The sequence below is a fragment of the Solea senegalensis genome, linkage group LG2 (genome assembly GCF_019176455.1).
Source record: "Solea senegalensis isolate Sse05_10M linkage group LG2, IFAPA_SoseM_1, whole genome shotgun sequence".
Lineage (NCBI taxonomy): Eukaryota > Metazoa > Chordata > Actinopteri > Pleuronectiformes > Soleidae > Solea > Solea senegalensis.
In genome coordinates this window covers 7,224,856-7,249,409 of record NC_058022.1, presented here as the reverse complement: position 1 = coordinate 7,249,409, position 24,554 = coordinate 7,224,856, and the positions used below count along the sequence as shown (strand labels likewise).

At 39.9% G+C, this 24,554-nt stretch overlaps 3 protein-coding genes across 4 annotated transcripts; 2 read left to right on the top strand and 1 right to left on the bottom strand.

The window, feature by feature from the left end:
- Positions 1-1,105: 1,105 nt before the first annotated feature.
- faima (Fas apoptotic inhibitory molecule a) lies at positions 1,106-5,603 on the top strand. Its single transcript, XM_044051173.1, has 5 exons — positions 1,106-1,227; positions 1,879-2,009; positions 2,354-2,582; positions 4,166-4,215; positions 4,748-5,603. Exons 2-5 carry the CDS (start codon positions 1,896-1,898, stop codon positions 4,895-4,897), a joined length of 543 nt encoding a protein of 180 aa, XP_043907108.1. The 5' UTR covers positions 1,106-1,227; positions 1,879-1,895; the 3' UTR covers positions 4,898-5,603.
- A 276-nt stretch (positions 5,604-5,879) lies between these two features.
- parp9 (poly(ADP-ribose) polymerase family member 9) lies at positions 5,880-11,729 on the bottom strand. 2 transcript variants are annotated; one of them, XM_044051160.1, is made up of 8 exons: positions 11,647-11,729; positions 9,634-10,516; positions 9,187-9,402; positions 8,534-8,749; positions 8,353-8,413; positions 7,251-7,726; positions 7,010-7,169; positions 5,880-6,601 (listed from the first exon to the last, which is right to left on the bottom strand). In XM_044051160.1, the coding sequence occupies exons 2-8, from the start codon at positions 10,498-10,500 to the stop codon at positions 6,327-6,329; spliced, it is 2,271 nt and encodes a 756-aa protein (XP_043907095.1). In that variant the 5' UTR covers positions 10,501-10,516; positions 11,647-11,729; the 3' UTR covers positions 5,880-6,326. The 2 variants fall into 2 exon arrangements, with proteins under 2 accessions (XP_043907095.1, XP_043907086.1); XM_044051151.1 differs by having other exon boundaries at positions 11,498-11,703.
- On the top strand, positions 11,626-23,580 carry parp14rs1 (poly(ADP-ribose) polymerase family member 14-related sequence 1). The gene is made up of 17 exons (XM_044051145.1): positions 11,626-11,800; positions 13,487-13,590; positions 14,058-14,091; positions 15,156-15,386; positions 15,505-15,729; positions 15,822-18,067; positions 18,182-18,412; positions 18,556-18,777; positions 18,901-18,979; positions 19,390-19,536; positions 19,761-19,823; positions 20,026-20,202; positions 21,013-21,258; positions 21,447-22,046; positions 22,207-22,343; positions 22,516-22,690; positions 22,929-23,580. Exons 1-17 carry the CDS (start codon positions 11,626-11,628, stop codon positions 23,210-23,212), a joined length of 5,376 nt encoding a protein of 1,791 aa, XP_043907080.1. The 3' UTR covers positions 23,213-23,580.
- Positions 23,581-24,554: the final 974 nt, after the last annotated feature.

Here is a 24,554-nt window from a genome sequence, read left to right as displayed (position 1 = left end):
GGAAACACTACCCTACAAGACACAACAATCAATAATCACACACTAATAACACTAGTTGCTATGTTTTGATTCTTATTTTTATTGAATCATTTCATATTTCTTAATGTGTTATTAATAAACAATTTGATTGCTTCACTTTATGTTTCATTAAAAAGGAGAAATAAATGCAGATTTTCTCAAGGGGGGGTTAATGTAGCAATTTAGCTTTGCAGCACCATTAAATCTGCAGATTAATGGGAGAAATGGGGGTTGCAGAGATGAGGAGTATTCTAACTCAATTTATTTATAACACTGGATCCTAGATTTAGAATTAGTCATTTAAAAATAAACCAATTAGTGGTAGTGAATTTGACCTCAGCATTCAACGCATCCTTTATAAAGACAAGTAGCGAACACATTGCTTCTGTGCCTGGGGAGCAATGGGGATTGGGGGCCTTGCTCAGCCCCTTGACTTGAACTGGTGATCGGTTACAAGCCCAATTTTCCTCTTGGCCACGGGCTGCCCATATAGGGCAAGTATACTATAGTATAGAACAGTACACATGGAGGTAAATGAACATGGGTATAAAAAATGATGCACTGTCCCTTTAAAAGTTTCACTGAAATGTCCACCACACTCCAATATCATAACATTTTCAAGTATTTGTTTTCTTCCTCCAACTCTAGGATGTCCCACTCCAGCTAGCTATGGAGCTGGATGGGATCAAGTCTGCTGCTGCCCCCTAGTGGACAAATTGTGAACAAACAAATAACATTATCTTTCCAAAAAAGACAAAAAGATCTTGAAGTCATGGTCTATATCTGCAGGGAGGTTTAAGGTCAAACTTGATTTTAATAAACAATTTTTAAGACTGACTTTTAATCAGAGGGTGAACAGAACAGTAACCCTGTCACATCATGTGACCGTTGTTCTCTATTTTAACAATAAATGTAATTTTTACTGAACTGAAAGTGGTCATACTAAGACTCTAGGTAACATAGTCTCTCCGTGTTGATTTAGGTGCAGCGAGTGCTCCTGTTTCTCTCTGCAGCACTTTGTAAAACTCCTATATCAAGTTGTACATTCGCTGTTGGTCCATGGTGGGCGTGGCCCTGTGTGGACGTAGGCGGATATCACATTACCATGGTAACGGAATAGCCACAGCTTGTGCGTTAGCAGCTAACTGTTATGTGTCTGTGAGCAAACAGCGGGCAAAGTCGTCTTCTATTCTTTACAGGAGCGTGCAGGTAATCCCGATGTACAATGATAGAGGCTTTTTCTGAGGGGGTTTAATCCCTATTCTTGTTTAGTAGAAAGGGAAACATTAGCGTTAGGAGCTACAGAAAAATACACCGTGTAGTGCTTGGCGCGTGCTGTCTTGCTCTCGTTGGCTTTTCAAAATAAAACTCCAATGTTTTGTTACAACAGTGTAAAGCGGGCTAACAATTGACACGCGGATGCATATTGTAACCAGCTGTAAAAACTATACATTAGTAGAACCTCTATGACTGCATTCCGTAATTCTGAGGTTATTCAGGTTACTTAATTCAAACATGTTTGTTTTACTTTGAAAGCAAATCCCTAACACAGGAAGTCTTTGCACAAAAATCAGTAACGAATTGACGGTTGTTTTTAATCGTCTAGCCACGTTTTTTTATTTCATCGCAAGTTATCTAACTGTAGACCTTTAAATATTAGGCCTTCCAACAGCCGTTATTCAGCAGGAGCAGCGTCTCCGGGCCACAATTAAAGTCATATGAATTCGCATTCCATCATTACGAGCCGATAAACGTTGTGTTAGTGTTAGCTAACACGGCTAACCGTCGCTGTTAAAGGTGCCTTTGCCTCGACATTGAGTGTTGTGGCTGTTGTCGTGCTGTCGCCGCCGTGTCCAGCAGGTTCTTATGCGGTCACGATGTCCGCGGATCTGGCTGGTGTGTGGGAGGTGGCGCTGAGCGATGGAGTCCACAGGATAGAGTTTGAACACGGCACGACCACCGGGAAGAGGGTCATCTACGTCGATGGAAAGGTATGAATCAGGTATTTTAAGTAACTGACGCAACAATATACGGTAGTATCGCGCATCGCGAAGAGAAAATGACTCATAATAAGTTGTTGTTGGTGATTTTTTTTAGTCGCAGTAATTGTGAGTGGTTAAAATCGTTAATATCGCACCTAAGTTTCATGAAAATGCTGCCTGGCTCGTTAATATGCAGTCCTGGTGATTATTTTGAAGTTAAAATGTTGCTTGAAAATAAAAAAAAGAATATCCATACCAAAGCTCTTTGGGGGGCCCAAGTTTGCCAAACAAGGATGGCGAGATTCCTACGGTCAGTTTAACATGCAACTTTCTACTCTGACACTGCTCCACAGGAGATACTTAGACGGGACTGGATGTTTAAGCTCGTGGGGAAGGAGGTGTTCAGCGTGGGCCAGTCAGAAACCAAAGCGACCATCAACATTGATGCAGTCAGTGGATTCGCCTACGAGTACACTTTGGAAATCAATGGGAAGAGCCTGAAGAAATACATGGAGAACAGGTCAAAGGTCACCAGCACCTGGGTGCTCAACTTGGATGGCACAGACTGCAGAGTAGTGCTGGGTGAGCTCCTCTGTCTTAATACACTGTATTCGAATGTACTAAGCTGTCCTGCAAACACATCAGCCAAGTCCCCTTTAAAGTAAATCCACCTTAAAAAGTCACTTATGTCTGCTTTTATTTGGTTCATTCGTGTCGTCAATTAGAACAGACATGAAATGTTAGTTAGCACAGTGTGATTTCTGCTCTCTCACAATGACTCACTAATATGTAAGCACCGAGGCTAAGCTCTTAAACTCCTTTCAGCCCTACACCATCTTCCCCACCTCTGTCAACGACGTCAGATTATCCTTCTTATAATTATACCAATTACAGTTGATTGGGCAGTAAACTACCTGAAGCGTGTACAGCATGTACGAGACATACTCTACACTGAATCTATAGATCTGAACATCTTTAACAAGTGGAATAATTTCACTGAGCTGGTAGAAATAGAGGGTGTGTGGTCTGCAGTTTTTAGCTTTGAGGCTGTTAAAACTGATTAAAGCTGCTGTTCATAGTTACATACTCACTGACAACACACAACATAGATAAACTTGTCAGTGTAGGACCTGAAATGGTCATTAACCTTTCAGTAGGGCTGAAAGATTTGGGGAAAATATCTAATATATGTGATTTTCAGCCCATTAGCAAACAGAAAGAGAACTTGGCTTGTGACCAAAGCGTTGTCCGTTCAAGTTCTTGCCAGGTCAAGTGCTGGGGTACACCTGAGCGAGGTTCCCAAGCCCCATTGCCCATCGGACACTCTAAATTGACCCCAGCCACCTGTGTGCTACATCTACTGTACTCCCTGTGCTGGTCCCATGCCCAGATGAATGAGAGGAGTGCGTCAGGCAGGGCAGGGTTAAGATTTCTGCCAAATCAAATGTGGTGACCTCTAGAGAGATGCAGCCCAAAGACAAAATAGAAAATATCTACTTTCTGACTTTTATGACAGATACTGAAACTGCAGTTGCAATGTAATATTTTGAAGTCAAGCTTCAGTTAAATCTTAAACTCTAATTCAAGGAATAGAGCTTAAAGTTTTGAATTATTTCTAATGTGCAAGTTTTATAGTTTAATTCCAATGCAATTTGCTAATTGTGTTGTTTCAGCAAGTTTTGATTTGAATACGATTCATTGCTCTACCTCTGCTTTTCAGCCACACAAATGTCTGTTTTGACCTCTAGGAGCTGAAGACAATGGATTTTACTTTTTTTAGAACATTTTAGATAAGGAATATATGAGCCCTCACTCAGCCAACTACATGTAACAACAAGTCAGAGATTGACAGAAAACCATCTCCTTGCTACCCTTTTAAATCTTTACATATATTTATAAATATGGTCTTTGTACAAGGACTCATATTAGGGCTAAAGGATTTTTAGCTAATGCTCACAAATCACTTTTTTCCTCAACTGAATGACAGAAAACTGTCACACAGTGCATTTCTATCTTTCACCACTACCTTACGGAGTTAGACAGAAACATCTCAAAACCAGCTGCACATGCATTCTATAACTTCTGAAGCAACTGGCAGTCGCATGACATGCTTTTATTTCCAACAGTGGGATGTTTATAGTGATTCTGTGTTTCTTTTCCTGCAGAGAAAGACACTATGGATGTTTGGTGTAATGGACAAAACATAGAAACTGCAGTAAGTATAAAACCAATTATTCCATATCTATGTGTCAATGTTATTTATTAAAAAGGATACACAGGCCACTTTCAAAAAGTAATTGGTTAAACTGAAATTGAAAAAAACAATTGTCCATCTAAATCAAGTTGCAACCTGTCATAACAACTTTAACAATTTGAATCTCTGGTTTTGGCACCATGGGTGCCGTACTTTATCTATTTTTCTCGATATGGGAACATAATTTATAAAACTGACATCATGTATCTTGTGCAGAAGAGCTGAAATTAGTCAACAAGACCATTAACATTATAGATCAAATAAGAAGTAGGCTACATTTCCTACATAATTTTATTGTAAATAGTTATTTTTTGATACCAGTGGAGTCACCTTCTGGTGGCTAATCACTACATTGGTACTTTCTGATTTGCCTCACTGAGGAAACTGGAGGACTGTCTCCACGCACTCGTTCTTTTTTGAATGTAATTTGAGCAACAACTGTAGCGTAACTGAACGATTGTCTTATCTCTGCATCTGACTGGACATCTTTCAGGGTGAGTTCGTGGACGACGGCACGGAGACACACTTCACGCTCGGAGACCACAACTGCTGCGTGAAGGCCGTAAGCAGCGGCAAGAGACGAGACGGCATCATTCACACGCTGCTCGTGGACGGCACAGAAATAGCCGAGTGCACAGAGTGACTTGCGCGCGCATCCACATCTGGGCCGGTTTACACGTGTGACTCTTCGTAGCCATGGCTTTAGGGATAGTCCTTTTTCAATATGTTGGTGTCAGGGACCAGCTGACATAAAAATATGTTCTCATATTTTATAATGGGCAAGCTTTGGGGGATATATTAGCCATATTGGTAAAGGCTGTGTGATAGAAGTTGTATAGTTAGCAGTGAATTATATAAAGGACTTGCTGTTTGGGCAGCTGTAGAAGAGAAGTTGCAGACATATTTCGATCACAAATGGTGATTTACTGTCAGTTTTTTGAGTAGTAAATTCAGATTATCCCCTTCAACCTGGCTCACGTAGCCCTCTGCTATTTTCACTTAAATCTGCAAATCACTCACTGCATTCCATGCTGCACGGTAGGATTAAATATCAGGGTACAAGACTATTCCTTGAATGTAGCATCATTCCGGTGTGCACTGCTCAGGAGAGGAGTCATATTTGTTCAATTCTGTTCTGTTGAGGTGCTCGGTGATTTTAGTCTTAGTTCAGCCATGTAATTTTTAAGTTGTATGTCAACAGCTTTTAGCACACTGCTGTGGATGTGTCAAAAATATCCTATATGGTTTCACAGACAATCATAAAATTATTATTATGATATTACAGATTATGGCCACTGATGACTGCGAAATGGAGCTCAAAGCTCCAGTAAAAACTATGTGGAACATGAGTTTGTTTTTTTTGTGTCGTCAAAGTGACTTTAATGCTCTTTAATAGTTTTGTACCATTAAGAATATGTGTCTTATGTACTGTATGTGGTGTATTTTATGTTTATACATTATTCCTTTTCGATTGCTGTTCAGTGCGATCGTAAAATTTTGAATTGTATTCAATCTCATGAAATGCATCGAGCCGATCAGGATGTCGCTGTTAAAATTGTTGTAATATTCCTTTAATAAAAATGTGAATTATTTGGAGGAAAAAAAAGGTTAGATGATCATTATAATGGTGTTAAAGACAAACTTTTACTCACTCTTTACTTACAATCAGTTGTCAAAGATGAACAAATTAATCAATTGATATTTCTATTAGATCAGATTTAACGATTTTTCTATTTATGCCATGTGATGCCACAGAGAAACTATCTTCTCCTAAAGTAAAAGGTATTTCTGCAACAAGATGGTGCATTTTTACCTGCTAGAGGAGGTAAGTTTTAAAGGAGAGATTTTGTTTAATCCCACGAGAAAGGGGAGTTTTAAACATTTTCTAAATAACGTCAGTACTGGTTTTGCAAATAAAAGTAAGAAGCCTCATATAGAGCAGCCTTTTGGTGATTTCTGTAGTTATATCTGGATACACATTATAATTATACACCAATGATTGTTGCAACCCCAGTAAATAATTGTGTACAATAAACAATAAACCAAAAGGACAGAGTGGAGGATTTAGTCCTTCACATCGCCTCACAGGTAATAATGTACTTGGGCAGAGCTTGATAACCACTGAATATCACACAGACGTCAGGTCCTCCGCTCACACTGTCATACAGACTTTGGGGATTTGTCTCCCTGGCAGGTGGCACGATGAGACCGGGTTTACCGGAGGTGGATTTTCCCTTCAGCACGTCAGCCTCCACGAAGTACACATACTCCTCCTTTTGCTGCTTCCACACTTGCATGGCCCTTTTCACCGTACCAGTAAAGTAGATGCCCTCTCCAAACGCTGGCTCTGTGTGTAGAAGGGAAGTAAATAAATACATAAATAACTTAAAGTTATCTTAAGTTGTTGATCTGAAGTTGTCTCTACGTTAGATGTAATGAAGGTACTGAGACGATGCTAAAAACACGGATACTTTTCCCAAGAGCAGGTGATGACAACTCTATTATAGCGCTTTTCATACAAAGCAGTGCAACTCAAACCCTCACCCATCCCTACCAACACATAAGATTAACACATGTAAATGTGGAAACAAAATGAAGGTCAAGATGGCCATTGTTGTCATTGTTCTGGTTAAAAAAAATGCCGTTCCTTTGTGCTGTAAGCCGTTTCCCACGGAAACCCCAACCCAGCAGCAAAGAGAATGACAAAGTTAAGGTAAAACTTAAAGTGTCTATTTCAGCTGTACATGCGTCATACCTGCAGGTGGTGCACACACTGTGTGGAATCCAATACGACTGATCATGTCACAGAACTGTGCAGGTATGCGCTGAAACATTTTGTCATGAGTATAGCACTGCAGCTGCTTTTTCTTGACTTCAAATATCATCTCCAGTGCAGGGTTCTCCACCTTTTCCAACTGAAACATAATAAAAAAAACAACATTAGTGCAGCAGTGGTGAAAACTCTGAAGAGACGTAACAGACAGACAAGTCTGTACCTTCACCATTCGCAGCCCATCCTTTTTCAATTTAGTGAATTTGCGGTTGAATTCATCGCTGACGCTACTGACTGTCTTCTTTTTAAAAAAAGACACATTCTCAGCACTCATCATATGCATGGCACGCTCTTCTTCTCTGACAAACTCCTTCTGTACGTGGCAGAGCATGGCCTCCACCTGCACAGCAGCGACAACAACAAAATCCGATGGACTCCCAATTAACTTGATTTCTGAGTGACCGTTCTCAAAGGACTCCTCAATGAAAATTCCCTTTTCGGTCAGCTGGCACAAGGCAACGTATTCGTTGTCGCCCAAGTGCTGGATGAAGTTGTTGCAGATGGTGACATCACCAGAGGATTGGAGAAGGTGGGTGAGCCATCGTCTGGCCTCGCGTGTCAACTCATCGGACGGGCCGATCAGGCTGATGTGTGGGGTGGGAGGTTTGGTGTCATGGAAATGATCTCTCGGCATTCCAGCTAGTGGACAAAGCATAACTCAACAGTTACTGCCACGGTTTAGGATCACACACACACAACATTTACTCTCATTTTCTTTGTGTGTGATATTTGTGCAGATCTGTGTGAAACGACAACACTTTCTTCAGGCTGTAGAATATGATGTGTAAAGGTCAGGACAGAATTGACTAAAACAGTCATTTGACACACATATAATTCGATAATAATAATATTATTATTCAGTCCTAATTACACGCATCCATTTTCAAAACATAAAGAGAAAAAGAAATAAAGAAAACGACTAGGGCTGCAACAGTTAATTTATTATTAGTCAATTACTAAATTCACTGGCAACTTAAGTAATTGGCTTGAGCTTTTTTTCTTTTTCTTTTTTTAAATAATTCAAATCGCAGATTGTAAGTCAGTGGCAGGGGTATTAACGAGCCCGTGGGTGGAGGATTTACAAATGCATCAGCCAAATTACAGAGATGTAAATGTAAACCTTCAGCAGCTGATAACATGATAACATGCTTCTTCAGGATGAAAGTGATATTACTATTGCTCTAATGGTAAATTCACAAAAACTAATGATGGGACATCTTTAGTCTTTACATCAAGTACGTAGCATAGAAGCATTGTGTCGTCACCCTGTGGAAAGCTGGGATTTTGTGCTCTTTTTCGGAGAGATCCCATTTCTTGCTCAAAGGCCTGGAAAGAGACAGACATTTAACACACACACACACACACACGGTTATTCCAGTCAGAGCAGCAAGAGTCAACATTGAATAAAAAAAAGTATTCATCAGGATTTCCTTATCTTAATACAACCTTAAATGTGTCTTTGTCAGATGGAAATATGACAAAAACAACTTCCAACTGGCAGCCAGACTTCAGGGCAAAGTCAGCCACTGCGTCTGACATGATGTGAGCAGCATGTTTTTTGCTGAACCCGAGCGCTCCAGTGCCAATGGCGGGAAAGGCAATTGAACTGTGTCGATCTGAAACCGCCGTCCATAAGCACTCCAACACTGATGCTGACAGGGTCTGTGAAGAATGACAAGTAGAGACACAAAGCAAACATAATTAGCACAACCTTAAGTTAGAAAATGTATATTTCCTTATCTTAAAGTGTGGTGAGAGCCTAGTCTGGAAATTACTGGAGATGGTACCTTGTGGAATAGTGTTGTTAAAAAAAAAAAACTTTGTTATTTTGCTATGTTAAAATGAATTTAAAAAGAACTTAATTTAGGGTATTAATATGTATAAATGTATACAGGGAATTAACAAGACTTACTATAAAGAGATAGAAGATATGATATTGCAACAACATATACATGTAACAAAATATAACATATGCTTATAAGAAGGAAGAAGAAAATAGTACAAATACTACAAATCTGGTAGATATTTATTATGAATATTATATGTTACTATTCATAACTCTTCCCTCCATGCCACATGAATTCAAACGTGTGATTTACCTGCTCAGCTGAATGCGCTCCTTTCTCAGTGCAAAAAGTATGATACACCTTTTTACACTGCAGGTTGTGGCCTGCCGTGGCAATGATTTTATCTTTTTTTGGGTTTCTAAAAATTTCCTGTTGTATTCCAGGACCTGCTTTCTTCAGCACTGCATTGGCGATTTCGCCAAAGCTCAAATTATAGTCTGATCTTGCAGTGTTGACGATGACATCAGTCTGCAAAGATACAAAAATGTGAATAAAAATGTGTCAAAACAAGGAATTCTTAATGATTATGTATCAAGAGTGCCTAAAAAAGCAGACTTATATTCTGAAACTATTTCACAAGACACCTAATTTGCCAATTCTGTGCAACTAAAAAATATGGATAAAGCATTTTTCACTTCGAGGCATTAGATAAGTACATCGCTACTTCAACAAATAATGAAGAAGAAAAGAGATTAATACCTGCTGTTCCTCAATTTTACCATACGTCAGTGTCAGAAGAACATTATCGATGTGAACAGAAATGGTTTTGTCCACTGCTGCATAGCTGTGGGTCTTGGGTGGGTGGGAGTGTAGTATCTCACGACAGGCCTTCTCCATTGCCCTTACTGAGGGTTCGTCATTATTCACAAGGAGGATCTCCTCAGGACGATGTCCTGTCTTCAAATGGTCATAGTAATGTTTCACAGTGGACACAATGGTGTCTGCACATAGTGGCAGTGGGAAGTTAAACAGTCCTGAGCTTATAGCAGGTATGGCGACAGTCTTCAAATGGTGTTCTCGAACTTTGTCCAGAATGCTTCTGATGGCCTTCTCCAGTAGCACTTGACCCGATGTAACCTCTGACTTGCTGGAATGTGGGGGCAGGCAGGGACCCACAGCATGGATTAATTTCTTGCAAGGCAGGGACCCAGAATCACCAATAACTGCATCTCCTGTTTGCAAGTCTCCATGCTGTTTAATATAGTCATCACTGTCCTTTTGGACTTGTGGACCACCAGCAATGGACAGAGCAAGAGCAAGGCCACCATAATGCTGAAGCTTGGGATTTGCGGCATTTACGACAGCATCCACCTGCAAATTGACGAGATCATCCTTCCACACAGACACCTTTACTGCTCCACGCAGTGCACATGTGAACCTTTTCTCCGCTACAACCTTTGACTTCCTTTGCCATGAAACGGTTGGATCTTGTTCAAAATCCACACCCTCAATGACGGTCATACACCCAAATTTGCTTAGAAGGACATCAATCAGAGTGGGTCCACACTGTCTCACGATGCTGACTGTAGACTCTGGGAGCGGAACTACTACAGTAGTAGCAGACATGGTTCCCGAATCAGAGCTATGATAGAAAAGGAAAAACCCATACAGTGACTTGAGTGTTTGTTTGAGATATTCATTACAAAGCATTCTCACGTTAGGGGTGGGTGACAAATCAATATTTTGTGTTTGCAATAAAATGATGGAGATGGGGAAAAGTACATGCATAAGTCTTTATAGGTCTATAGGACTTCTCATCTTCCTTCCAGCAGAATTAGTGTACGTTTTATAGTATTAATTGAGAATGCTTTATCAGCATTTAGTGTTCCTGTTTTCTTTATTAGTTGGGAATGCTTATTATTGACAATATATTTTGGCTCATTGATGGCATTGTCACACCTATTTATATTGTTTTGTGATTTTATATACTCAAAAATAAAATACTCAAACAAATATTCAACAGACAACAATAAAAAAAGCATTCCCAAGATCACTTTTTGCTGGTATTTTTTAAACAAGTACTGTGTTAACTTTCCCTTCCAGCAGAGGGAGACATGGCCAACTAATGAACACTCTAAAATACGACAGCCCAAAGTTTTATGTTATTTTTAACGTAAAGATTGGAAACCGTAGCGACAGAAGACAGACGTGCTCGTAGCTCAATGCCATGTCGCCTCACAGACATTATTTTCTGCCTCACTGGAGTCTAGAATGTTCCGTGTGTGCCTCGCATTGCACGTTTAAAAACAAAGTTAGCTTCAGTGAACAGCAGTTAACAACGTCGTGTGTGTCAGTTTCTATCTATCTTCGTTTTATCATTTTACCCGTAGTTTCACGGATACACTTGAAGCGTTAGCTTTCTTTGCGAACGTTGCAAACCGCCGCCATCTTATGTTTGGTAACACAACAAAACACATCACAACAAAACAAAACAAAACAAAAAAAAAACACAGCACCTGTGTGTTGTGTTTAACTGCAACCGTTGAGGTGAAGATATTCAGTTCAGCCAAGTTAACGTTCAACTTTACAGAATAAGAACAACAATACTGCAATGTGTGCTCACCTGCTGTACGCTGGAAAGTACCGAGAAAGAGAAAGTGTAACCCAACTTGTCATTAACACACGAACATCACGCTATCATTTCCCGAGAAACAAAAGTGAAACTAACACAGACACAAACAGCAAGCAGATATGGCAGACGAGTATTCTTACCCTCTGCTCGTCGAGCTCGAGGAAAACAACGTAGAGAGATTAAAGTTTAAGTTGACTAAATACTTTCAAAGCAAGAAAGCCAACGGCGGAGACTGTGAAGTGGAACATGAAAGCGGTAGCAGAACAGCAGCGCTGCGCTTCCGCACACAGGGAGGTGAGTATGGACCAGTTTAATTCACTCAAAGAAAAACTTGTTAGTTCATAAAATGCCAAAACATGGTGAATAATGTTGGTCAGGTCAGCTCAAAGCTTAGACTGATGACATCATCAAATGTCTACAATTCAAATTAATTTACAGGATGTCACAGAGGATAAAAAAAACCCTCATATATCTATATTTATCGATGTATATGAGTTGTTGGTTCATAAAATGTCAGAAAATGGTAAAACAAATATATATATATATAGTAACACTCTCAAGTGACGAGGAGACGTGTTCCCGGCTAGTTTTATTCAGTAAATCTTTTCAGTCAGAGCACGTCTCTCGCACACTGCCCTTCACTTCCGGCTCTGAACTCCGTAACTACAATGGGCGGGGCGTGCTCTTAAACTTAGGGATAAATGTTGGTCAGTTGCACTCAAAACGAAACCGATGACATCCTCAAATGTCTACAATTCACGTGTTAAAGGTATTGTGTGGAATTAACTGCTGGGATCTACTGGTGAAGTTACATATTGCAGCTGAATATCTCTCACCTCACTCTTTCCAAGCATGGCCAAAGACTTGTGTGGAGAGAGAGAAAACACACTCACAAAAATCTAGATGCCTTAAGATCTATTTAGATATCAACATAGTGTTAAGTTTAAGTTATTTGGTTTTGCTTTGGAGTTGAAGATTTGCTCATTTTAGTACATATTTTCGAACTGGTTTACTTGGGTAATACTTGCGCACTTTTGTGATTTTACTGCCCTCTAATGTCAGAAAAAAATTGAAAAAGTTTCACTGGTTTGGTGTAAATAACACAACTATAATTAATGCAATTTACACTGTTGAATTTGTATCAATAATAATCAAGCACCAACTAATCCTTGGAGGTGGGAGTGGGACCCTCATATGAAATTCAGCTTAGGGTCCCATAAAGGCTTGGGGCAGTACTGTGTGGTGTCATAAATGTCAAAATGTTGATTACTTGATGTCACTGTTGTTTTTATTTTTTTTTAATCAGTCTTGGATATGTCATTAAGTCCTTGTCCTTGATAACTTAAGAGTGTAGTGCATTTTAAATCTCATGCTACACTAAAATAATGCATTAAAGTCAATAGTTTGGCTATTTTTTGACATATGTATGTATATATATATATATATATATATATATATATATATATATATATATATATATATATATATATATATAGGGCTGATTTAAAAAAAAAATCCCCCAGCCCCTCAACATTTGTTATTATGTGAAATAACACTAATTGTCTGTGGTATTTAGTAGCAAACTGTCATTTAAAGGCTTCAAATGATTTAATGTTTGATAGTTTTGAGCAGGGCTGAAGTTGTTTGCAGAAAAAAAAAAAAATTTGAAGTGGACATTTTTGTCCTTAATGACTTATGAGGGTAGTAAATGAAACTGATGCATGTGCGTTAAAAACATGGTGGTCCAACATGGTGGCCTCTGTAGAGACTATCTGCCTCTGATACGATTTTAAAAAGCTCATTCTGTGGTAATGACAACAACAATTCAGCCGTTTTTAAATTTAAATTTTATATTGCCTTCCTGCTGGTATGGAAATAATTTTGGCACACACTGGACGTTTACTCAGACCAAATAATCAGTCGTCAAAAAAGGTTTTCGCAGCCCCACAATCCACTCACCTCACTTCTTTTCATTCACAGACCAGATGAATGTTTTGGGGAAAGCAACACATGAGATGACTTTGAGTAAAGGTGTTACTCTCAAAATGACAGTTCGCTTACCTCCAGATGAGAAAGCAGCACAGGTCAGTGTAAGCAAAGAATGTACACTGCTTTGGGAACCTCTGTTGTTTATCTTTAAAGTTTTGCTTTGATTCTTAACCTTTTTCTCTGTACCTTTTCCTCCTAATGACCCTTCAACACACCCTCCCAATAAAATGTTTCACACTGAAATGGTTTGTGTATGCTTTGTGTGAGAATATAAACTGGCTCTTTCACAGCTGACATGTCGCTGATAATCTTGTGAGTCATCGCACCCAATTATGTGCTGTATCAGTGTTTTTAAGTTCTTCTCATTTCCTGGTACACACAAACCTTATATTTTATCCACACCTCATAGACATAAGGTTAATGTAAGGGGCCACAGAATGTGTTACCATCTATCTTTCTTCCTCTTTTCCTTTAAAATCAAAACTATTCAAAGTTACATAGCACGTGTCAAATGATCCTATATCCTGACATTAGTTTTTGTGTGTGTGTGTTTTCTAAACAGGAATCAGGTTCACCTGATCAACTTGACAAGAAATGTAAGTAGTTACTGGTGTAAATAAAACCAGCATGTTTCTTATTCTTTTGTTTGGTATAGGTACCGTTTTACTTGCAACCTCACACCTTCTTGCGTCTTCTCATTACAATAAGAAAAGATAAAGGGAATTTATAGTGTCCGATTACAGAAACTGTACATTCCAAGCCATAATTCAATTTATGATTATTTTAATCCATAGAAGAAGAAAAATAAATAAGGTAGTCTTCTGTTTTTGGGTATATATCTCTGGAAGGACATTTTCACACCAAGCTGAGGTGAATTCAGGAAGATCCTGTTAAATATATATTATTATTTGTAATTTAATATTACACTGAGGCCAAATTGTTGCCAAGTTTGGGTACATACAAATGTTAAACGTTTATATTATGATCATAATGTACACACCAAAATTGTGTCTTTAACCCAGCCTTTACAAAAACAAGTTATTGTAATGAACTTTAACGTTAAGCGACTCTTTAATTCGCATGTGGCACTGCTTAGGCTCTTGTTTAGGCCATCTAACTGATAAACAAGAGAATTTCATGCATGTAATGGACTGATTTTTTTCGAGTTGTGATTGTCACTACCACACCTTTCTGGCTATCTTCCTCTCCCTATTATTTTTGGTTAATTATAGGTAATTAAGTTTTAAGTTAATGACCACAGTCCTGTAGCATCTCACGGCAGTGTTCTATATTCTAAGACAGCTCTTGTTCTTGCTCTTTCCATTCAGTTCTAAATGAGTGTGTGAGAATTTTACACAGGCTGGCACAGGTAATCTGAAATGAAACACCCACTAATTTTTATATGTCCACATGGTTGGTGTAGTGGTCAGTGCCTTTGCAGCAAAAAGACCTGGGTTCACGACCTAGCCGGAACAAGGGCCTTTCTGCATGGAGTTTGCATGTTCTTTCCGTGCATATGTAGGTGTTCTCTAGCTTCCTCCTACAGTCGTGACCGTAGGTGTGAATGTGAGAACGCAATGTCTGCGGTGTACTGAGATTGGCACCAGATTGCCGTGCGATAGACAATGAATGAATCATGCTTTTCATGTCCTTTCAACAGCGGATGTTGCAGAGGCAAAAGGCAGAGATGATGATGATGCAGAAGAGGAAGAGCCCTACTCCACCTCAGCTGTTTTAGGAAACATTCCAGAGACCTTTGACCGGATGATGTTGGAGTTGGTGGTGGAAGACATATTAAAGAAACACGACTCTCCATCTGACCCCCCATGTTTCACATTGGAAATCATTCCTGAAATCTCGTCTACTGTGGTTTCTTTCCAGGCGACAAAAGGTAAAATTCACCAAAATGAATTAAACGAACCCTCAGCTCCTCTTACCAAAGGTCTTTTTGAAAGACTGAAAAGAATGAAAGAGTTGTTGCCTCACTATCTTGTCTCTCTATTCCACAGAAAACCTGGACTTTGTCAGGCGCTGCCCTGAAAGCAGGACATTTACAAGCAAGGGACTGTCAGTGCGACCTCTTGAAGTCACAAAGCAGGTTGCGGTGGAAGACATCCAAAATTTAAATAAAGGTGTCTTACAGCTGTATTTTGAGACTCAAGGTGGAGATGTGGAAAATGTTGAGCTCAATGAAGTGGAACAATCTGCCGTCATCACGTTTAAAGACGATAAAGGTAGCGCAATTGCACAACATGTTGCATATTAGTGTGTCAGTATACATGACAATCAAAGAGTGTTTGAAAACTATTGCAATTTTCTCCCATAGCTTTTCAGAAAATCCTGAAGAAGAAGCATTGCATCGGAGAGAAAAAGATCAGAGTTTTTCCTTTCTATAAATCATTGGGAACTGCCCTCTATGGCCAAGACAGGCCTTCCCTAAATCTCCCAGCTCCTGTCTCTAAACCCATTGACAACGCTGTCTGGAGATTCCTCAAGGACAGTCAATCGGCAGCAGAGTCCATTCGCAGTGACTTAGCTAAACACTTCTGTGATGTAAACCTCCACCAATCTACTGTGTGCTTGAGCCCCATGCCCTCACTACTTAAGCAAATGGAAGCCAAAGCCATGGTCAGGGAGTGGGGGGAAACTGTGAAGTCAGCCTTTGCGCAAGCTGTGTCAAAATATAAATCCATCAAGTTTAGGCCTGAGTCAGAGGTGTGGGAAGAGTCTGAGGAGAATTTCAGACAAACGCTACAGAATAAGGGTGTTGTCGTTGTGCCTGACAGAACCAGTGGCATCTTATCAGTGGTTGGCCTTGAGGACGATGTCAACAGTCTTGAGGACACTCTTTGTGAAGTCATAAAAGAAATTGTCAAACGGAGGCAGAGGGAGAAATCGAGCATAACCCAAGTGATCAATGTGCCTCCATCAGTATTCCGCCTCTTGTCTCATGACGATCTAAAGAAAAAGTTGCTAAGCGTGTACCCAGAACTCAAAATGTCATTCAGGACAGAGAGTTCAGCTTTGATAGTAACCGGCGTCAGCGAGGAGATTTTGGAAGCACACAGAGTCATATGCGATGCAACATGTTCAGTAAAACGATCAACTTTAGAAATGGATACATTTGTGCTTGATTTGTTGAAGGGTGAAGAGGAAGGCGAGCTTACAAATGCTCTCTTAACATCTAATGGAATAAATGCCGCATTCGAGATCAATGCACAGAAGGTGCAGCTTCTTGCTTTTTCAGATAGAGATCTTAATGAAGCTACAGAACACCTGCAAGGGCTTCTGATATCAGAGTACATTGAAGTTGAAGATTGTAGTATTCTGGAGAAGCCAGAGTGGATGCATCTAGTCAGTCAAGTAGAGAATGCCAACAGTAAGCCATGCAGAAATCTCCAGATCCACACCACTGATCAACAAGTTGTGGTGTGCGGTCACACGGACAGTGTTGTGAAAGTTAGCAGTGAGCTTCACGAGTTCCTAAAGCAGAATGCTCAAGTTGAAGAAATTATTGTCGTCAAGCCCAACACCATAGTTGAATATGTTAAAAAACGCAAATCATCTTGTTTGGAGAAGGTGAAAGGCAACGTGGTGGTGTCCTTCAGAAATGAAGCCATTTGTCTGAGTGGTTCTAGAGCTGAGGTCACATACTGCAAGAGTTCGGTTGAAGGCTTGGTCAACTCTGTCATCTGTGACAGATTAAAAGTCTCCAATCCTGCAGTCCAAACATTCTTCAGGGAAAATGAAAGAATGTATGTTTCCTCACTGTTGGATGAAACTGGCTGCCTGGTCCAACTGGTTGATGACACCAATGGTAAACAGGATCAGGGACCAATCCCTGTTTACAAAGTTCAGACATTTCATGGAGTGGAAATAGCTGTTTGTAAGGCAGATATGTGCACTTACCCAGTGGATGCAGTTGTCAATTCTTCTAACAAAGTCTTGAAACATGATGGAGGTCTCTCAGCAGCCCTATTGAAAGCCGCTGGTCACCAGCTGCAAGTTGAATGTAACAAAATAATTGCCTCGATGGGGCAGCTCAAGCCCGGAGAATGTGTCATAACTGATGCAGGAGGGCAGCTTTGTTGCAAAAAAATTATCCACGTGGTGGGACCAATATTTGATCCAGCTGCATCCCAGAAGGCTGTGGCACAAATGAAAAGAGCCGTTAGAGGAAGCTTAGAACTTGCTGAAAGGCATCGCTTAAGCTCTGTTGCTCTGCCCACCATCAGCAGAGTCCAGGGCTTTCCTCTCGATTTGTGTGTGACAACCATCGTCAAAGCAGTGAAGGAACACTGCGATGAGTGTGATGATGATGATGATGACTTGAGGAGGATTCATTTGGTGGACAACGAGGACACTGCTGTTCAGGCAATAGAGAAAGCTCTTAGACGTGAGTTTAAAAACGACAGTGCCAGTCAGTCGCCACGTCTTCAGGCTAAAGCTACCAGATCTCCACTTAAGAAACCTGTAGGATCTTCCTCAGGTGACCCAAACTGCTTGGGTCACGTGAAGACCAAAGAGGGCTTGGACATTATTCTTACAAAAGGAAAAATCCAGAAAGCCACGGTAAGTCAGACACACAGAGGCAACACGCAGTTGCCTGTCTCATTACATGGATTGTCTAAGCAAACATAGAATGAAGAACATGCAAGTGCTAACATTGTGTTAACCCGCTCTCAGACGGCGGTGACTGTAAACACTGTGTCTGAAGATCTTGCACTGAACAAAGGAGCAGTGTCACACGCCATCTTCAGTGTGGCTGGACCCCAACTTCAGCAGCTGGTAAATGCCAAGAGTGCTGGTGGAAATATTGGGGAGATAATTGTGACGAATGGCTGCAAGCTGAAGAGTAAGCAAGTCTTTCATGCAGTTGCACCTCATTGGGACAACGGACAAGGCACCGCTGAAAAGGTAAACCTTTTATACGTGTTCATGTGTGTTCCGTGATTGGTCTGACTTTGATTAATCTAATGGACGTCTAATGATGAGAGTGCAGACTGTAAACAAAGGACATCTTTGCTCACTCCTTAACCTACTTAACCTTTGCCTTACAGACGTTGAGTGACATTTTTAAGAGTTGCTTGGAGACGGCTGAGGATACTGGCCTGACCTCCATATCCTTCCCCGCCATTGGCACAGGAAACCTGGGTTTCCCAAAAAACCTTGTGGCTTCTTTGCTGTTGAAAGAAATCTCAGCCTTTAGCAGTAACAAACAACCCAAGCACCTGAACACGGTTGTTATTATCCTTTATCCACAAGACGCACAGACTATTCAGGTAAGGGAACAAAAGGAGCCCTGCACTGCTTTTGTGTTTAATTTCCAAGGAAACTTCAATGTCAAATAAGTGACATTGAGCCTTTTTTTAGTGTATTGTATAATCCTTTGATTCTATTCACAGGCTTTTAGTGATGAGTTTATGAACGAGTTCACTAGTGCCTCAGGTGGTTCAGTGTCCCCGAGTTCACCGCAAGCTCAAGGTTGGTGACAGCTTTTTTATATTTTTGTTATGCTTGATGATTCATTTGCTTAAATCAGTGATGGGTGGGTGTGTGGGTCTGAATGCAATGCAGGTGGGCTGTGAGAGGTCATTAACAATAATGTATAAATAGTTTTTTAAATTTTAAAATAAGTTGTTGATAAATAATCAGAAGCAACACAAGAAAAGCCACTGGATTTAAATGATATGTTATTCCTGATTGATCTGACCTTTTTATGTACTGTCAGTGGACCTAGAGTCATAATTGTCTCTTGTTTTATCAACCCCTCACATTCTCACCAGTACATCAAGTATCTCTTTCAATTCATTGAGCAAACACTTCATTATTTGTCAACAAAACTGTACCCCGCGGTTTGTAACGCTGTGGTTAAATCCATTATTTGTTCTAAGGTCACTTCTCTAAAGTGGTCTCGAGCTCGGGAGCACACGAGACAAAAATGAAAAGTGTGGTGATCCAGGTGGTCACAGGAGACATAACCAAGGAGACAAGTGAAGTCGTTGTCAACTCCTCCAATGAAGCCTTCTCTCTGAAGTCAGGTAAATGACAGCGAGAACTGGAATGTTAGAAATATGCAGAATAATCTTAGATTAAGTTATATATAGTCACACATATACATATAGTTGATGACATGACTCATTTGATAAATTCAACATATTTTACACATCATACTGGTTTAACATCAACACTGACTGTGCCCTCTAGTTATTTTGTGATGACGTTATGCAGTATATGACATTTACTGTGTCTTTCTCTTCTCCAGGAGTATCCAAGGCTATCCTGGATGCAGCTGGACAGGCTGTTGAAGCAGAATGTCAAACCCTCGGTAAGGAAACATAGGTTTACAAATAAACCTCTTACGACACATCCTGACGTGACACTATAGCCCCAGTATTAATGCTGTATATGCTTAGCGAGGACAATTGTCTGTGATTAAATTCTGTGGTCCACATCCTAACAGAAATAAGTGTGACCCAAATGTATGCACATGATTGTTATTGTAAAAACAAAGTCACCTGTACATGTAGGTGCCCAGGCCAACACAGGCATGATATTGACCCAGCCTGGTAACCTGAAGTGTAAGAAGATCCTCCACCTGGCCGGACAGACTGACCTAGTAAAAATCCATAATGTTGTGAAAGACGCACTCCAAATGTGTATGAAAAACTCCTTCACCTCGGTCTCAATTCCTGCCATTGGCACAGGTGAGATTTGTCAACTTATTGGTCTATAGATTTTTATTTCATGGGGAATCCTCAAATATAAGAAAGTAATGTGTGTGTTCCAGTTCTTACTCATGTTGTCGAGATCTAAAAGTTGTTTTTACACTCACATTATGGGGACTTGTCTTCCTTATGGGGACAAAAAGCAAGTCCCCCATAATGTAAATGATTACATTAAGGTTAAGGCATTATGTATGGTTAGGTTAACAGTTAGGGTTAGTTTTGATTGTTAAGGTTAGGGTAAGGGAATAGGGCAAGGACCTAACTCAAATGACCTGGGGGCCAGTAAACTTCTAGTCTGGTAAGGAATAGAAATACAATAAAATCAAAACATGTAGACAATTGTAAGTAGAACACTCGACAAGCTTATACATCATTTAATGTGGAATTTAATACATTTAATTATGCGATAAATATAATATAAAACTGTTGGAGCCTTTTATTCGTTTTGGTTCTTAGTGGTAATTTTGGCAGTTAATAGAATTGTTTATTGTTGATTATTTTTACTTTATATTTATGTTTTTGCTTGAAATGTCTAAGCAAATATCTGTTGTAAAGTGGAAGATATGTCACATGATTAAATCAGTGCAGCTTACTATAAGTCGACTGCCTGATCTGGCTCACAGTTGTCACTTTACATTTCTGAATTTGGTTAGGGTTGCATTAATAGAATGTTCTGTGATCACAAATGTGTCTGTGTGTGCATCCACTTACTATTATAAAAAGAAAAAGCCCTGCTGTAACCTTTGATGCCTGCATAAGTCTATAATTATATGTGCTGTGCCATTTTAGGTCAAGGCAATGTTCAGCCAAGGCAGGTGGCCGACGCCATGTTTGACGCAGTGACTGATGTGCTGAGCCAAAACACTTCCGTCTCCCTGAAGACAATTCGGATCGTTATTTTCCAGCCCCAGATGCTGCAGGACTTCCACAGTAGTATGCTCCAAAGAGAACAAAGAGAAGCCCCTAAACTTAAAGATAAGGGAACTAATGATAAGGACAACAACTGGTTCTGGGGAAGCTTACGCACCATCAGATGTAAGTACAGAGAAGAGAATCAGGGCTTTGATTTTGGACAGAAAAACATGAGAGGGCAGGAGTTTTGTTTTTTCTCATACAGACACAGAGCTTTGTGGAAACAAGCTGTTAAATGTTCATGTCACTCAATCCGTAATCTGTTTTGACTATGTCATTTCTAACAAAGACTGTGGAATATGTTCTTTCAGCATATATAAAAGGCGATGGTGCTGACAAACAACAGAATGGAGGAGGAGACCTCCCACCCGTGGAAGTAGAACCAACTTTGTTTCACATCTGCGGCGACACAAAGGCCAAAGTTGAGTCAGCCAAGAAGTGGATCACTGACTGGATAACCAGTGACCAAACCTCACACGTTATTTCAGACCCCGCCGTCCTAAGCTTCTCTGATGCAGACCTTCATCACATTGCTGACATCCAGAAGAGGGTGACCATAACGATTGACAAGGTCCAAGCCACGTTGACAATCGAGGGATTCAGCAAGAACGTTCTGAAGGCCACCAGTGTGATTATGAAAATGCTGAAGAAGATGAAGGATGACGAGGATCTACAAAAGGACGTGGAGATGGTGAGCACAGTGGCAGACTGGCAGTACCAACCGCAAGGGAGTCAGTTTCAGAGTTTTGATTCCATGACAAACTTCCAGCTCGAGCAAGCATGGCAGAAGAATCAACCAAATGTCACAGTCACAGTACAGGGCCGCAACTACACTGTCGCTTTGCCGAAAGGACCAGCCACTGACAGCCAGGGCAATACTCTGCAGATAAAGAGAATTGACAAACTGAAAGGTATTGATAGAGACATCTTGAAATTTTGCTTGTCAAACAAAGATAATAACTCAAGAGATGATAATCCATCAAGTGTTTGCTTTTACCATAAATTAATTTGATATCTTGATTCTACAAAGCAAACATACACGAAAAGTATAATAGTTTATTTTGCTACCAGGAGAAGAAGTACCGGTCCACTGGGATCCTATGCCTCCCAACACGTCGAGTCACGCTGTCACCATCAAGGCTGGAACACCCGAGTACACTGAAGTGTTGAATCTGTTCCAGGCCTCTTGCAATCGTGCCGTCACTAAGGTATCCCATATTTAACACGCTCCATGTTTACAGGCGCAGTGTGTGAAATTTAGGAGCCCACTGGACCTTCAATGCATCATACTTTGGTGACAATATTGTACCGACAATTATCTGTAACTGAAAATTCAAACACTTTGTCCCCCCCTCCCCGAATTCATAAACTGGCTTCTAGATTGAGAGAATCCAGAATCCTGTGTTGTGGAAAAGCCTTCAGATCAAGAAGCGTGACATGGAGCAGAGGAACGGTCATCAGAACAACGAGAGACGTCTCTTTCACGGCACCTGCCAGACCACCATAAAAACGATCAACGAGCTCGGCTTCAACAGGAGCTACGCAGGAAAGAACGGTGAGAAGTTGTTTCATCAGACCTTTCCTTCATATTTATTGAAAACCTGAGGACAATCCCAGATAGATTGTGAATGATCAGGGGTGTACCGATCACCCGATACCAATCTTTTGACTAAATGCTTGTATTTGCCTCGACAACAGAGCTGCAGAGTACACTAATTCCTCTCCAGGTGATATTTATGATAGGTGCTAAGACAGTGAATTATCTAACTTTTCTCCTTACATTACATTTTCAGCTGCTTGTTACGGCAATGGCACATACTTTGCCGTCCAAGCGAACTACTCGGCCAATGACACATACTCCAAGCCGAATCCGAATGGAGAGAAGTGCATGTACCTCTGCCGGGTGCTCACCGGGGATTTCACTGTCGGACAAAAAAACATGATCACGCCGCCAGCCAAGGGTGCCAGCTCTGTCCAGATGTACGACAGCGTCGTGGACAATGCGGTCAATCCCAGCATGTTTGTAATATTCCACGACAGCCAGGCTTGTCCTGAGTATTTGATTACATTCAAATGACGTTACTATGCACTGTCATAACAATAACACATCCCTTAAAATGTTATGCTGCCACTGGAAAGCATACCCTTATCATAACGTAGTGCTTTTTCTTTTTTTTTTTTTTCTTTTACATTTTTATTAAATCTATGTAAATGGAAAAAGTTTAATCTAGTTCTTTCCTGGTTTACAAGTTGTCAGTGGTAATCACAAGTCAGACACCAGTATAACTGTCTCTCTTATACAATGGAAATTGGAGGAGTTAGTTTAACTTTTCGTCTCATCATGTGTATATTATCATGGAAGCTCTTTGTTTGGTTGTTGTTGTTGTTTTTTTTTCCTCAGTTACAATCCACGTCACTGCAAATAAACTTGATACAAGCACAGAATTGTGTTGTGTTTGTAAAGGAGCAGTGTGCAAAAATGTAGCTGAAATTAGTTTCATACAAAAGGCCACAATCTACATCTTTTTTGATGCTAAATGAAGGCTGCATAGATTCTCCAACACACTTGGAAAGGGAAGTTGTATGTATAGAAACAGTTTCAACACACATTGACGTATAAGAAGACATAACAGTAATTTAAACGGTCAAATAAAAGGTGAAAATACAGTGAAATGAAGGTAGACTATTGTGGATTAAGACAAATGTGTGTTGACAAAGTATGAAAGGGCACCATCTTCTGGATTAATGCAGACACAGCATATTTAACGTTGAACTCAGGGAGCTGGGTAGCTACAAAAAAAGAAACTCAAGATCTGTCCATAATTTTGGGCATAGCTCATATTAATAATAAGTAAGATATTATTTCTAAGTTTACAAACATACTGTCATTTTACATATTTTTTTTGTTCTCAGAAATTTGGAGAGAAGTTGGAGAGAAAGAAACATCCCAAACATTTTAACTTATTAAAGCAATATCATTATATATATTTAGATATCTAAATAGTCTTTATCTCAAGTGATTTGATTTTATAGTTGAAGTTGGGTAATTTAGTTTCAAAACTCGCAAATTGCTATATATTCTATGTGTAGGGCTGAAACAATTAATCAAATAATTGATTATTAATCGATTACTAAATGCATCGTCAATTATTCTGACTTTTGCCGGTTTGAGGTTTTTTTTCCATCTTTAAAACAAGATTCATGATTGTTTTAGCTTCTTAAATGTGAATATCTTCAAAGAAATCGTTAAAACTGAATCATTTTCATTAGTGGACAAAACAAGACAGGTTTGACAAACACTGATGCAATATTTTTCAACATTTTATGGATAAAATTGATTAATTGAGAAAATAATCGAGAGATTAATCCATTATGAAAGTAATTGTTGATTGCAGCTCTATATATGTGCAGTACACCAC